Source organism: Centruroides vittatus, unplaced genomic scaffold (assembly GCF_030686945.1).
Source record: "Centruroides vittatus isolate TY-2023 unplaced genomic scaffold, ASM3068694v2 contig_5, whole genome shotgun sequence".
Taxonomy (NCBI): Eukaryota; Metazoa; Arthropoda; class Arachnida; order Scorpiones; family Buthidae; genus Centruroides; species Centruroides vittatus.
Window position 1 is genome coordinate 3,183,616 of NW_027122286.1, and position 15,417 is coordinate 3,199,032.

The 15,417-nt window shown below is 27.9% G+C and overlaps 1 protein-coding gene across 3 annotated transcripts in view; it reads left to right on the plus strand.

Moving 5' to 3' along the window:
- Window positions 1–5,441, plus strand: part of LOC136978223 (uncharacterized) — a 39,971-nt gene extending 34,530 nt beyond the window's left edge. Inside the window, exons 2-3 of one of the 3 annotated variants that reach the window (XM_067273882.1) lie at window positions 2,988–3,656; window positions 4,104–5,441. In XM_067273882.1, coding sequence (XP_067129983.1) covers window positions 2,988–3,656; window positions 4,104–5,098 — 1,664 coding nt within the window. In that variant the 3' untranslated portion in view covers window positions 5,099–5,441. Of the gene's footprint in view, window positions 1–2,987 lie in introns of all 3 variants that reach the window. The other 2 variants (XM_067273883.1, XM_067273881.1) reach the window with 2 other exon arrangements.
- Window positions 5,442–15,417: the final 9,976 nt, after the last annotated feature.

Below are 15,417 nucleotides of genomic sequence, written 5' to 3' on the forward strand. Positions count from 1 at the left end.
TAAGAACTTTTTGAATCCTTGCAAAATTATTTATAAATGTTTATAATGAGGTTAAACTTGTTTGTCGATAAAAATGCAGAATTTATATTCAAACAAGTTGTAAACTGAATATCAATAGCAAATAATCAAAATGTACTAACCAGAACTAATTTCATAATTTAGTCTTAGAAAGTATTTTCAACCTTTTTAAATCTTCATATAAATATGTGCTAAAAATTATTCATTTACAGGAAATTTGATATTACTAACCAACTATGAGATCAGAGCAGGAAATCATCTGAAATTCACTTGAGAAGCCTAGGCCAGTGATTCTCAACCACTGTGCTGTGAGATTTTTGAAGTGTGCTGCCACTGCAAATACCCATACATGAGTGACGTCAGACAAGTGGTTCAATTAGTTCTACCTACCGCCCTGGTAAATTGTAACCGGTGTTACCGGTAACTGCCGGTAGTTACCAAGGCATTTAGAAAATGTGACCTAAATAACCAACTGTGTTCAAAAATCACTGTTATGACATCACTGTTTGTCTTGCGGTACTTACCAAAGTAACCATGTGTGCCGCCAAATTCTTAAATTATTAAAAGTGTACCGTGACATAAAAAATGTTGAGAATCACTGGCCTAGGCAAATGTCTTTTAGCCTATAACATAACATGCTGCTAAATATTGCAACAATAATAATGACATTTTTTAATATACTGTACAGGCTATAGAATATAATTAGCTATCAATATAAATTTGCATTGATTTTTGCTGATCAAACTACTTTTATCTAAAGCTATAATGTTTCTGGCCAGTTATTAAATAATTTGGTTATCACATAATTTACCATTTATGCAATTGTATTTACTGTATACCTTCTAACAATAGTATTGCATATTTAAATTTTATAATCTGATTCTATTATTGATATCTAGTATTAATGCAATAAACACAATACATTTTTATAGAAGTCAGAATATCTCCTTTTAATTAAAAAAATATTTTGATGATATGTTGCTATTTACCAGTTACATAATATATAAATTAGTCTATATAATTAGTGATAGGTCTCTATTAAAAACATTTACAGTCAAACCTGTTTTTATGCGGGGGATAGGGACCGCATTAAAAAAAAACGCATAAAAAAAATTGCACGAAACTTCACGAGGGGCTATAAAAAATAGTTTTCGCAACACAATTAAAAAAATATTTTTTTATGCGGTGAATAGGGACCGCATAAAAAAAGTCTCACGTAGAAAATAACTCGAAACCATACGAAATAGAATTTATTGACAACAGATGTCAGCACTTGACTGCATCGTCTGATCTATCGTCTGTTTTACATATTTTTGTCCAGGTGGTGTTTTGTTGACTTAAAAAGTAAATAATTTCATTTTTCGCATATTCATGCAATAATATTACTATAATAAGTGCATTTATGCTATAATAAGTTTATTTAGCTATGATAAGTCAACGTGAGACATGACGAATCGCATGAGACTAGTCGCCAACTATACCGCACAAATAAAAAATTGCACAAAGAAAACCGCACAAATTAAAAATTCGCATTAAAAAAATCGCACATAAAAAGAGCGCATAAAAACAGGTTTGACTGTATATACATGCATTTAATGTTGAAATTGAATTCTTAAATATATTCACAATTGGATGAATTCTGAAAATGGCATGCATCATGAAATTAATGCTTTTCAAGTAGATAAATTCTCTGTCAGCTGCTCTTTTTTTCCTAGAGACAAGTACAGTTAAACATTAACTACCTCTCAGAAAAATTTAAAATTAATTAACAAATCTGAAGACAAGTTCTTTTGACTTTAATAATGAAAATAGTGTGTAAGTTTGAAAAAAGTAAAATTAATCAAATATTAATTTTAGTAGATACTAATTATAAAGTAATATATTAATTAAAATATTCATTTCTACAGTCAAATGCATCTAAACCTGGATTATTTTTAGGAGAGAAATAAGCTGTTTAAACAAATTCTATAATTTAATCAATTAATAAAGGTATATGGTTAAGGTACTTTTTTGTGCTGTAACTAATAATTAGAAATTAATTTTGAATTTTAATTAAATAATTAAGAAAATTTTGGGGCTTGAATCTACTTGTATATAATATGCATATGTATTTCTAGCTATACTATTTGAACCTCTGTCTTATATTTGCTTCCAGATTTACATTTACTTAGTTGTAAATTTATTATCACACTGATTCATAAAATTCTATCAAAAAAGCCTATAACCACAAAAGTTTTTGACCTTGTTTAAAAACTATCTTCAGGCTACATGGAATTGAATTACCAAACTGTTAATGGCTTTCAATAACGCAAATTACAAAATTCAAAACAAGTGAAAAAGTTAAAACATTCCAAAAGTAGAATGTTTTAAATTTACATCATTAAAAAAATGAAGATGCTTTTAAACAAAGTTGAAAGTGTATCCTCTCTTGTGACACACTTTCAGCCTTACATAGCAACAATTAGTTGGCAAAGTAATAATTAAGTAATAATGATATCTTGTGTTTATGGCTCTCAGCTGGCTCTAGCAAGATTATAAATATAAATATATTGTAAAATGTATTCATTTTTAAATATCATATATATATATATATATATATATATATATATATATAAGAGTAAAGTGTTAATTAAAGTTATAATCATGAATGTAACAACAAATATAAGCATAAACCCAATATATCTACAAATAATATTTATTATAAAAAAATTAGAATGACTGTATTTAATCATCATAAATGAGTATTTAGTCCTTGGGATGTTTAACTTAAACATTTTATGAGGAAAGTTTAAGAATTTGAATTGATTATTCAAGAAATTGTTTTTGAAAGTATTGTACTTATACAACATTATGGTTTTTCTATCTACTAGAAAAAATTAATGGATATATTAAATTTCTTTATAATTATATTATGTTTTCATATTTATTTCAACACAGTTGTGTATCTGAATCATCACTTCTCTTCCCAGGTAGCAAGGTAACTCAAACAACAGATGTAAAATGCACATCTTTGGATGAAGTCTTAGATTCCTTACTGGCAATACCTCTCAGTTCCCGTTCATCAAGTCCTACAACACCACGTAGAGATGCCAGTCCACTCATTGGACATGTGCCAACTGCCAAAACTCATATCTACCCAAGTGCACGAACTCCTCAGGATCTTCAGTTTCCAAATTTCATGGAAAGATTCTCTTTACCTTCAAAACCTGCATCTGCTGAAATCACTCACAGAAGACCTCTTACAGATAGTTTTTTGGAAACTGCAGCTAAAGAAGAATCTTTTAATCCTATACAGATCAGAGAATTAACATCAAGTCCTTCTTCAACATTCCGAAGAGAATTTCCTGAGAGTGAAAGAGGCAAAGTTACATCCCAAGATTCAACTCAACGAAGTGGAAACCAGGATGGCCAGGGTAAGAACCCCGCTCCAAGCCCAGCACCTTTCCTTCTGTCCCAATCACCTCACCCGTACCTTAACCTTGAATGCTGCAGCAACCAAGAAGTTCTTCCAAAGGACAACCAGGTGACACATGGTTCCTTCTGTCACAGCACCTACTGGAAGCCGATGGTGGATCCTGAGGGCCATACAAGCAACGTGGAGGTTCTGAAACAGAGAGAAGAAGAGGATGCAGTCAAAGGTGAGTCGTCCAATCTGTCTGCATCAGAAGAAGCACCTCACTCATCTTTGGAATGCATGGTTAGTGTTACTAGTGGTAGAAAATTATCTATGTGGCATGTATCCTTTCCTGTATCAAGTAGCAATCCTATAACATCTAGTAAGATAGCAGAAATCACCGATCCTTCACTCACCTTTCGTGAAAAGCACCCGATGGCATCACTTGAAGCACACACTCAGCACACAGATCAGGTGATAAGAAAAGGAGTAAGTGAGCAGAAACAGGCTCAATTTTGTACTTTGCATGTATCAAACCTTTACTTATGCATGTTTTCCTTTCTTCACCTTACTTGCTTGTCTCTTATGGAACCCTCAGAACCTCCCTGCATGCCATATGTGCAAGAGGGTATCCACATAACAAATAATCAAACTTCTGTTTCTAATTTTATCTCTGGAAATACTTATTTAGGTAAATCAGAAGATGATGATGATGATGATCAAGAAGATAAGATTGTCAATCCTTTTGAGACTATGCAGGAATCTGTTCATGGAACAACTAAATCCACTGGGACAATCAAGTGCCAACGACCCAAATGTAATAAATCACTGCCGGTGGACGAAGCCCGTTCCAAATTTCGCACTTGTCCAAACTGTTATACTTATTACTGTAGCAGACAGTGCAGAAAATTGCATTGGGCAAGACATCAGGGCAAGTGTCCACAGACTAAAATTAGCAACTTGTGCAAACAGGTACTGATGAAAGTACGTGATGATCCTACATCTAGGCGACATTTATCCACTTGTGCCAGAAGGGGTTTCCTATCACGTGGTCGAGGTGCAGTTAAGTTAATGTTCCCCTGCCAAGATGATGCCTTGGATTATTTGTGTAAAGGATGGGAAGCAGTCAAAGCTCAGACCATCTATATATCTCGATCAGATCTCTTAGCCTCTGAAATTGGTTCAGATATCTTCAGCCAAGTTAGAACTCTATGCGAAAAGTACAATCCAGACAGGAAATTTGTTCTTTTGGCAGCTATCATGATTGTTAGTGAAGGAAGTGGATCACCCGGTGGATTCTTAGATAGAGAAGTAGTGGTTAGGGGTACAAAATTACATCTTGCACCTCCATTAGTGGAAGATGATGTGCCCACTTTAATATTAACTGTCATCAAAGAGCCACATCCTACAGAAACTACCTATGAAGACAGGTTGAGTGGTATGAGGTCTATAGAAAATCAGTTATCGGACAGAGGAGTGATTCTTTCAGAACAGTTTCCAGAAGTGTACTCAAAATTGAATCAGTTTGTTGAAAAGAATGAATCATTTGCACCTGTTAATATATTCCCAACAGACAAGAGAACAAAGAAGCTATTTATGTGCATCATATTGCCTTGGGCAGATGGTGATATTATTCTTAATATATCCTCGAAAACCAGCAGGGTCAGGTCAAAAAAGAAACACTGAATATTTTTATTGATTTCTTTATATTATTCAAGAATAGATTTTAATCTATATTATTATAATTAGAAAATAAAATTTTCTGTGATATCATGTCCAACTAGGTCTGAACTGAAACAAACCTATGTGCTGAAGGATGAATAAACTCTTATGTATGCAATTTAACACTTCAAAAATTACCAACAGCATTTAGGAATGAGACAGTACAGTCCTAGTAAATTAAATTTCCATATTATCAACTGTTCTATATAATAAACAAGAATAGAACAGCTTTTAATAATGGAAGATATTTCATTATGTTGTATATCTGTTATGAGACACACTTATATCCATCTTATACAGAAACCTGCTATAATATAGAAATTATATGGTTTTTTTAATATGATTTCCTGATTGTTTATAAATTATGGGATAGTTTTAAAAGTGTTAAATGAAAAGATGAATGAATTAAAGTTTGCAAGTTCTCAGTCAAGGAAAATCTCATTACACAACTTTGTATTCTTAGCTAATTCTTTAGCTGCAAAAACAACTTACAAAATCTAATATTTTCCTTGTTTTTGATATAAAATTCAAAAAACTATTATCCTTATCAAACTAAAATATAGAATATATTTACTTGCTAATGATGACAAAATGATGCATAAAAAGTTCATAAATCTCTGCTTGACAATAAAATAAATTATTCTGTCAAAAACTATTAAGATAAATTTTTTTTAAAAATTATTATATATCAATTTTCTAGTCATAGGTCATTTATGTTGCATAGAAGCTTCTTACGATTCTTTATATAGATTTTAACACAAGAAAAGTTACAAATGAACAATGTTTAAATTTAAAGAGTTACAATTTGAACCATAGTTTATGATTTACAAAATAGTTTTGTATGCAACAACTAATACATTATTCTAATTTAAAAAAAAAAGCCTTTTTAATAATTATAAAAAATTTGTCTCTATGACAGATAGAGTAACAGCATAATCATAAGCATAACAGATTATCAAAATTATTTTAAAATACTTATATCACCACAATATATGGAAAATTTATTAATTTACTCTTTTGCTCCTTTTATTTACTTGAAAATTTATCCTCTGCATTGAAATAATTAAGTTTATTCAGTTATAAATTATCAACTGTTAACATATTCTATGTATATCCAGTATAAATTTGTCATAAAATAAGTATTTTATATTGATAATTTTCAATTTTAATATCTGTAATTTTATTTAATATACATTTTCTGATATAAAAAATCACATAATTAAATTTTAAATTGTTGTCAAAGTTGATTGTAAATTTAACAACAATCTTATAAGAAATTTACTACTATTACTACCACTACAACTACTACTATATGGAATTATTTATAAAAGAAAAGAAGTATTTTGTTTTGTTGCTACAAATGAACAATAAATTAGCTTAACATATTGTAAAACAAGAAAAAATTTAATCAAATATTAATACGTATGTTCTGAATGCTGTATTTATATTGCAATTAAACATGACAAAATTTAAATCTATATGCAATTTAATTACATCATAGATTTTAGAATTATTTGTTAAATTATAGGAATTATGCCAGACATTTAAATCTTCAGTTTTTAAGAGAACTTGCTCTTTAACTCTAAACATTTATAATGTAACATACAAAATTCTAGAATTTCATATGTCAAATGACAAAAATTTCATGAATCTCACAAATTGCTTAGGTCTGTTATTCTGAAACCATATTAAGAAATTTGAATTTACAAATTTATATTCAAATCATTTTTTCAGTGATATTTTGATTACAATGCAGAATTATCACAGGTATTAATGACAAAAAATTATCAAATATTTTATTTATCATTAAGTATAAAGAAATTGTTTAGAAAACTAATGCTTTCAGACTATATATATGTCCATCATGAGAGAAATGAACTCTTGATGATGAATATAGTCTTAAGGAACTCAAGATTTCCAAAATTTTTACTCAAAGAAAAGCAGTTTGAATGGATTTATGTTTGAGGCACTTTAATAAGCATATTATTTTATTTACATTTGTAAGGATTTATTCAGTTTGCCAAAGTGCAGTAATGTAAGTTTATATTAATATATATATATATATATAAAATATTAGGGTGGTCCTTATTGTAGGAGCTAAAAACAAAAGTTATAGTTTGCCTAGGGGCATCTGACTAACTTGTTCCAATATTGAAAAAGTAATATTCCCAAAATTTGGCTAGAGTTACTACCAAAGATGAAAACATATTTTGCTAAAAATAAAGAAAATTTAAAGTAATACATTACTAAGCATTTAAAATTTACATTCGGTAATTATCATGCTACAATATCACACGAGCTGTGTGTTTCTAAAGACAAGTAGGGATCAGTGTTTTATCCCAGATCCCAATTGCAGCTTTGGCATTATCTGCACTCTTTGGCTGTCTAGACTCATTGCCTAAAGTGGCCTAATTTATAGTCTAGGCCAGGGATGGCAAACCATTGAGTCCATGTGCATATAATTTGTGTGTGAAGTTTTAGACTTCAAATAACATAATCAAAGAAATGGAATGGATATGCTTTAATTAGAATAAATGTAAAAAAGTTGATTGAAAAAATGATGATCGGGTGATAAACCAAAAGGATGGTTGAAAAAGACAGGTGACAAACTGAAATCATATCATCCGTTATGTGCCAGATGATTTCTTGCAATTTGGGTATGCATGCCATAGGTTTGTCTCCCCTGGTCTAGGCCCTAGATTGTTCCAGAAGATTGTAGAACATTAAGAAATGTTCTAGAGTTGTTTTAGAAGACCCAATATGGACTGTTTTATCTCATGTTCTATGATATTGTGCTCCTACTGCTATAGTTATGTAGATTTCTATTTAAACAGTGAGTGGCCCTATGCTCTTAGCATTATGACATTTTTTTTTATCATGGTAGTGACCCATAAATATTATTCAAAATTAACCAAATTTTACCAAAATAATTTTTTTTCATAATGGAACAGATTCAAAACATGCCCATCCAACTTTCCAAAACTTAAAAATAAGGATTACCCTAATATATATAAAATTTCTGCTTGACGTAAATATATAATGATAACAATATTTGGAATTTCTATACAAATATCTAAATATTAAAAATTTTCTAGCACTTCTTACTCATACATTTTGATTTAAATCAATTACAATTACCTACATGATCACAAACCTTTTCCTCATACTTAAATTAAGCACTAAATAATGAATATAAAGTAGAAGAGAAATATAAAAACAGTTTCTTTTGTTAGTTATGAATGATTTATCACTAAAGAAGCATACTTGATGCATACTAACTTGGATGGAACTTATGCAAAAGTTGGTTTAAAAACTATCCTATAATTAAAAAACAATCAAAATAAACCAACTCTTAGATAGATACATATAACTAAAAATTATTTATCTATCAAAAACTTCGAGTGTCTTTGACAAGAATGTAAAATTGGTTGGTCTGTGAATTTCCGAGCCTTTAAGAAAGAGTTAAAATGATATAATTAGAATTGCATAGAATGGATAGATTGGGTAGAGATCTTTTGTTTCCACTATCAGAAATGTAGAAAATGTGTGTTTTGAATATAAAAGTAGGATTTAAAACAGAAGAGTCTTGAAATATTAATGTTTCTGCTAAAAGTAAGTTTGGAAATAAATTCTGTGTGTTTGCCTTTATAACAGATTTCTTGTACTTTATAATATATCCAATCAAAAACAAACAGTATTGTACACACTTACTGTATCACTTACTGTAATATTAATTTTAAGGCCAAAAATCTCTGATGTAAACATTTTAAATATTCTTTATGTTTTTATAAACTTGTTATTTATTGTCAGACATATTTATTGGTTTTGTTTCAAATTGTATTATATTGTTATCATATTATAAACAGAGTTTATTTAGATTCATTAGTATTGTATGAAATTCAAATGCTTCAAATAAACAAGCCCCTTGAATACACTCGAGTTTTGTTTCGAGCATATTTAACTAATAATTTGAAAAAAATCTTGTGTATTTGAAACATGTTATATTTTGTTGTACATATATATATATATATATATAAATATATATCAATGTTATAATTAAATATTAATATTTATTAGAGAAATATAGATTGTTGTATAATTTTAAACCTCAAAACTCAAAACATTTGATTTAGTAAAATTGAATTAAAAGATGAGAAATTTCTTATCCTTTTAATGATTTGATATAACAATTCCTGCTTACAATCATTTTAATATGCTTCAACATTTTTAGAGCCTTTCAAATTCCATCTTTGGAAACTTTTATATCAAATTTGAATAAGTGTACTTAGGAAAAAATGAGATATTTTTTCTTGTCAATATTAAACTTTCTTTTTATAGATATTATGACTTTTTTTTACATTCTTTCTGCCCTATGGATATGATATATATGTATTTTGATGCTCTTCACAGCTTTAGTCAGGCTCATAACAGAGATCCAACAATGAAAGATGAAGCCTACATATCTGAATCAGATCACCTATCACAAACCTGAAAATGCCCAGACCCGTGTCTGTATTCACAACTGTGGATTAGAATTCAGAGTTGTTAGTTAGCCAATTAGTATTTGTTTTACTTTAAATACTTGAGCATTTATTATGTTAACTTTTGAAATTGACTTTTAATTTTTGTTTTTGAATGCAGACATCAAAATGGCAAGCTATTATCACTTAACCATTTAGTCATTGATATTGTGACTTAAAAATGAAAAGCTGAATATATGAAACATTTTTATTTGTCTTTCAATATCAGTGGCTTCATTATGCATTTAAAATTCTAACATCTAATAATGAATTATAACAATTATGTGAATTTCTCTATCTCCATAATCATGGTGCTATGAGGAACCAAACCATTTTTTGCCTCACACATACATTTATTCTAAATTGGATTTAAAGCTTTCAAAGATGGAAACTATATACAGTAATTCATAATATATTTAAGTATCAAATATGTTTTTATTGTATCCAGGAATTAAATAATTTTTTGACTTTCATTGTAGATAAAAAATGTTTCAGAGGTCCAAAAAATAACAACAAATAGATTATTATAATAAAGAAAATGAAAAATATTCTATAATTATAACTAAAATCATTTCTGAGGAGCAACAAATGATTACTTTTTATAAAAGATTTTAATATTTTTTTCCTTTATTCACATTCAGGATTGGACCTTTGAATTACATTTATTAACTTTTTTGAGTTTTGGGTTTAATTTTCAAAGTGATCACAATGCACATTTGTGTAAATTGTTATGATAAATGTATTCTAGATGAATTTAGCACACTGAAATCTTAAGATATGGCTTTCATATTAAGAAAAATGATTTTGCAGATATGAGTAAATGCATTTAAATTGATAGATTTAAGATACATTGTATGTGTGTAATCAAGGGGTTAAAAAAATGAAAGTAATGGATAAATATGTATATTATGTAAATGAAAATCTGATTTTTTTAAACTTACCTTTTAAAAATTATAAAAAAATATATATTAATTATTTAATATAATAAATATAAATACTAAATATATATACATATATTTTTATATTTTTAGTTTATTTTTTAATTCAAATTCTGTTGATTAATGTAAAATATATACACTTGAATTTTATGGCAGTTGTGTGCTCTTGCAATTCTTGAACTAGAATTTAAAACCGATTTAAAGAGCAAAGTAGGAGGAAATATATGAGTTATATGAGTTAAGAGCTGCAGAATTATTGTAAAAAAGTTTGGAATTTGAAATTAGAATATAGCTTTTAAAATTTAAGATTAGAATATTAGATAATATCAAATCAAAGAGAAAATTAGAAAGAAAAATTTGCAATTTTTGTCAGAATTTAAAAGCAATAAAAAAATTTTGTTTCGATTTTCCCAAATGCAATATTGCGATAAAAAGGATTGGATCGTATCTTGAATATTTGCAAAAAAAAAAAAATATGGACTTATGAATATTATTATTATAATTGTTATTATAATTGGATAAAAGTCTTTTTGAAGTTGCTGGAAATAGCCTTATGAATTTTCACGACAAATGTTTGCTGTTACTTTTGTGTATAGACGTTATATGTTAACATCGAACTCTGTTAAAACAAAAATGAAAATTATTCGGTGTATATTTGTGATTTCCTCTTTTTCTAAATAAAGCTTACAAATTTAATATGGTTTTATTTGAATAATTTTAATCAGTTTAATCAAACTCTCTTTTTTTAATATATCAACAAATATCTTTAAAACCACCACCATAAATTCTCATGGGCTCTTTGAATTTACATGTATATAACAATATTTAATTAACATTCAATTATAGATTATTGTGCATTTAATGATGTTAAATGAACATAAATCTATGACTGAATCAGTTAAAGATACTGCATATGTTAATTTAATAATGTTAAATTGACATATTCTATCTCATATCTCTTGACTGATAACATTTCTGGAAGCATCTGAAGGTGCAACATATATCAATTTAATGAAGACTCAAATATTCTGGAAGATTCAGATGATCTTTAGAATATTTTCAGATTATTGTTGAAACAATAAAATATAACTGAATAACTGGAGCACTTAATATAGTCTTGATAAATAAAATATAAAAATTGTTTATGTATAGAGTATAATATAAACAGAATGTATTAATTACTTTCCTTTTTATAAGTTTGCAAATGTATAATACAGATTTAGCCACTGAACTGACATTTGAAACAGTTACTATTGATACATTTATTTAAGTTTATTTTAAATTAATATAATCAGCACAAATCTGGGAATTTAGAAACTAATAGCTTAATATAAATCTAATCATAATTACACATACAGCATCCTCCAGATGCAAAATATTTAGAAAATATTGGGATATATTATTGAAATAAAGAAATAAGAAGCTAATTTAATTTGAATTTTCATCAAACAAAAATCATCAAAGAAAGCCAAAAAATTACTAATATTTACTTATTGTGGTTTTTTTAATGAGGATATTTATGTATCCTCATTAAAAAAACCACAATAAGTAAATATTAGTAATTTTTTGGCTTTCTTTGATGATTTTTGTTCGAGTTAAAAGGACTCAATTTATGCTTGTTACCACGTTCCACATTCTAATAATTAATGTCAGACTTGCAAAATCATTTAGTTAATGATGCAGCACATCTTGTATTGTAATTTAAATAAATAAATGGTTTTGCAAGTCTGACAATGATCTTTGGAGTTGATATCAAGTTTTCCAATGGAAAACAAACATTTTTAAAATTTTTGTGATAACCAAATCAGTTATTTAAATTCCTAAAATGTAAACAACTGTAAAATATTAACACCAACCGAAACCTGATGCATAGCAAATAGACACCCACAACTGCCGTAAACAATCAGACTATAATTTGGCAATAATAATTTGCAAAATTATAGCCAGATATATATTTGTATTTATAATAGGCATTAATAATTGTATATAGGCATAAATATTAATTGTATCAAGGCATAAATATACAAATATAAATATTTGTATATTTATGTCTTGTTGGGTATGCGATGGCCGACCGAGTGCCTCGAGCGGATGCTTCTGGACAAGGGCACGAATGCACCCGCAGTAGACACCGTAATAACTGATGATGGTTGTATCTTATGTATACTGGAAGAGGAGATTGGACCCGAGGTCTGGGTAGTGTAACTGGCAATGCGTCCGCATGGTAAACGGGAGTTCCGGGTTTGAGTCTTGCTTTGGGCTGATTCTTTTCTTCCAGTTTAAATTATTTAATTAAATATTATTATTATTAATTTTAATACAAGATGGTGCCTAACACCTCCCTCTAGTGTCAAATTCATTTGTAATTCATATTTATTATTGTCAAATTATAGCCCGATTATTTACGGAAATTGTGGGTGTCTATTTAAATAACTGCTTTGTTTACCACAAAAATTTAATGTAACTAAGGGCAAAAAGCAATAAACAAATATTTTTAAAAGTCACTCTTAGAACATTGGTAATCTACCTCTTATAAAATATTCAATTACATTTTAAAAGAAGGAAATCATTAATCTAAATCTGTTCAATTTATTTCAGATAGTATTTCATGATGGATAATTATGTTTTATCTTCATCTTCCTAAACATAGTATTAAATAAATATATATGACTTATAAAATATAAATAAATAATCTAAAAAATTGGTTTCTAGTTCAACCAATTAGAAAAATGGTTTAACTGTAATACCATAGGGCCAAATGGCCACAATCTTTGAAAATGCGAATATTTTATTTTTTAGTTAAGGAACTGAAAATTATATTTTTAGATTACGTGAAATTAGTCAATTTAAAAATATTTCTAACAGGAACATGCCATTTTAAACAACAATATTCTGGTATGTAATAATATCATGAATGAAAGATAAAATTTAGATTAAGAATAATATTGAAATATTGAATATTTGTAGTAAAGAAACAAAACACATATTCTATCAAAATTTAGATGCAGTTAAAAGTTCTGAATGTCAAATTTTCTTTTGATCATCATAATATGAAATAGTCATGTGGATCTAACACATTCCTGAAAATGATTAAAATATTGGAAATGAAGAGTGTTTTCATTCTTTCTTAAGGAAAAATTCATTCTAGGTCCATTTGAATAACTTCAAACATTTTCTTAAAATGATTCTAAAATAATGCAAGACATATTTACTTATTCAAACCATGATTTTAATACAATATTAAACATTACAAACTCTAATTACTTCTTTGATTACTTACTAATAAATTGTTAACAAGATCATTAAAGGATAAATTTATTTAAACAAACTTATTAACTTAAAAATGTAAAAAAAACTTTATTGAAAATGACTATTGTAAGTTACACTCTGCTATATTTTCTACTTTTTGTTAAATACAAATTTTTTTTAAAATAAAGGACTAATGGAATCGATTGACAGTGATATTTACAGTACAACTAATGAAATAAATAGTTTTCTGTCCTTTGATAAAACTTTTTATACATCCAATATTAACTCTTCAATTTCTTTTTTCAAAAAATAAATTTATTCATTATTCACTTTTATTCTCACTATTTTTATTTCAGCCCTTGTACTCATATTATGTAAGTATTTATGCACTAATGTTTGGCATTTAAAAATATTGTTGTTAGTATTGTCAAAAATTACTTTTTTATAACAATATTAAAAGTACAAGGAGTTATTTTATTTACCTATTTCATAAAAAATTAACAAATACTTTAATATTACATTCAAACAGTTTATTATTATTTCTAATTTACTGTTCAAAAAATCAAATTCTCTGTAAAATATTTCAGCATCATTTCAAGTAAATCTGACTAAAATATTTGTGCATGCAAACCTTACTTTTTTAGTTTTTCTTATTTACTTTTTGAGCACCTGTATAAAGATAAAACTTTTTGAGCACTGTTGTAATGTAAACTTCTTAAAGATAATTTGATATTATTGTCTTTTTAGATAAGATAAAAAAGTGCAAGATTTTTTAATTGTGCATCTTCTCTCAGCTTAGTCCTCAACATATTTACATATTAGCAAATGGCATTCTTTCAGTCACAGATTTTGAAAATACAATATTTTATGGCAGGATAACACTAACATCTTAGCTATTATTGTTTCTGGTCATAGAAAACTTGTAGGAACATGTCTGGGAAGGTTATCTCCTAGACACTAACTTGCTAATTGCTTCTGCATATTTTAAGGAAACTGAAAAGTGATTAAACACTTATGAAAACCACAGTATCATAGATAAGCAAATCACATCCTTTTTAACAGAATTGTGTACAAGATATTTAGCATTTAAGATCTTTTCATTTGCACTGTGCTTAGGGGCTGTCCATAAGCACAATGTAAAACGTAAGGTATTTTGGGGTGGGTGGGGTCAAGGATTTCTTACAATTTCTTACTCAGGTAGGGGAGTAATAGATCTCATCTTACGTAATATTTTTATTTTTTGATCTCGTTGAATGGTGGAGTTTTGAATTTGGCTTTAATTTGGTGGTTTCTATTAAGAACGCTCATTTTACTAATGCCATCAAGTGTGACATGATAGAATAATAACACTAGCAGACACATTTTTTATCATGGGAGAAAGGCTGTGTAGTTGTTTCTCTCGTTTTTTTTTTTTTGAATAAGTGCACCACTCCTATGGGTGTGTAACACTAAGAATACATAAACCAAAATACATGATACAAAGTAAACATAAAATTAGTATTCGGCTTTTAGTGAAAACTAAAATGTAAAACTAGAAATTATAAATAGTCTTTTCTTCCATACTTTTTGAACATAA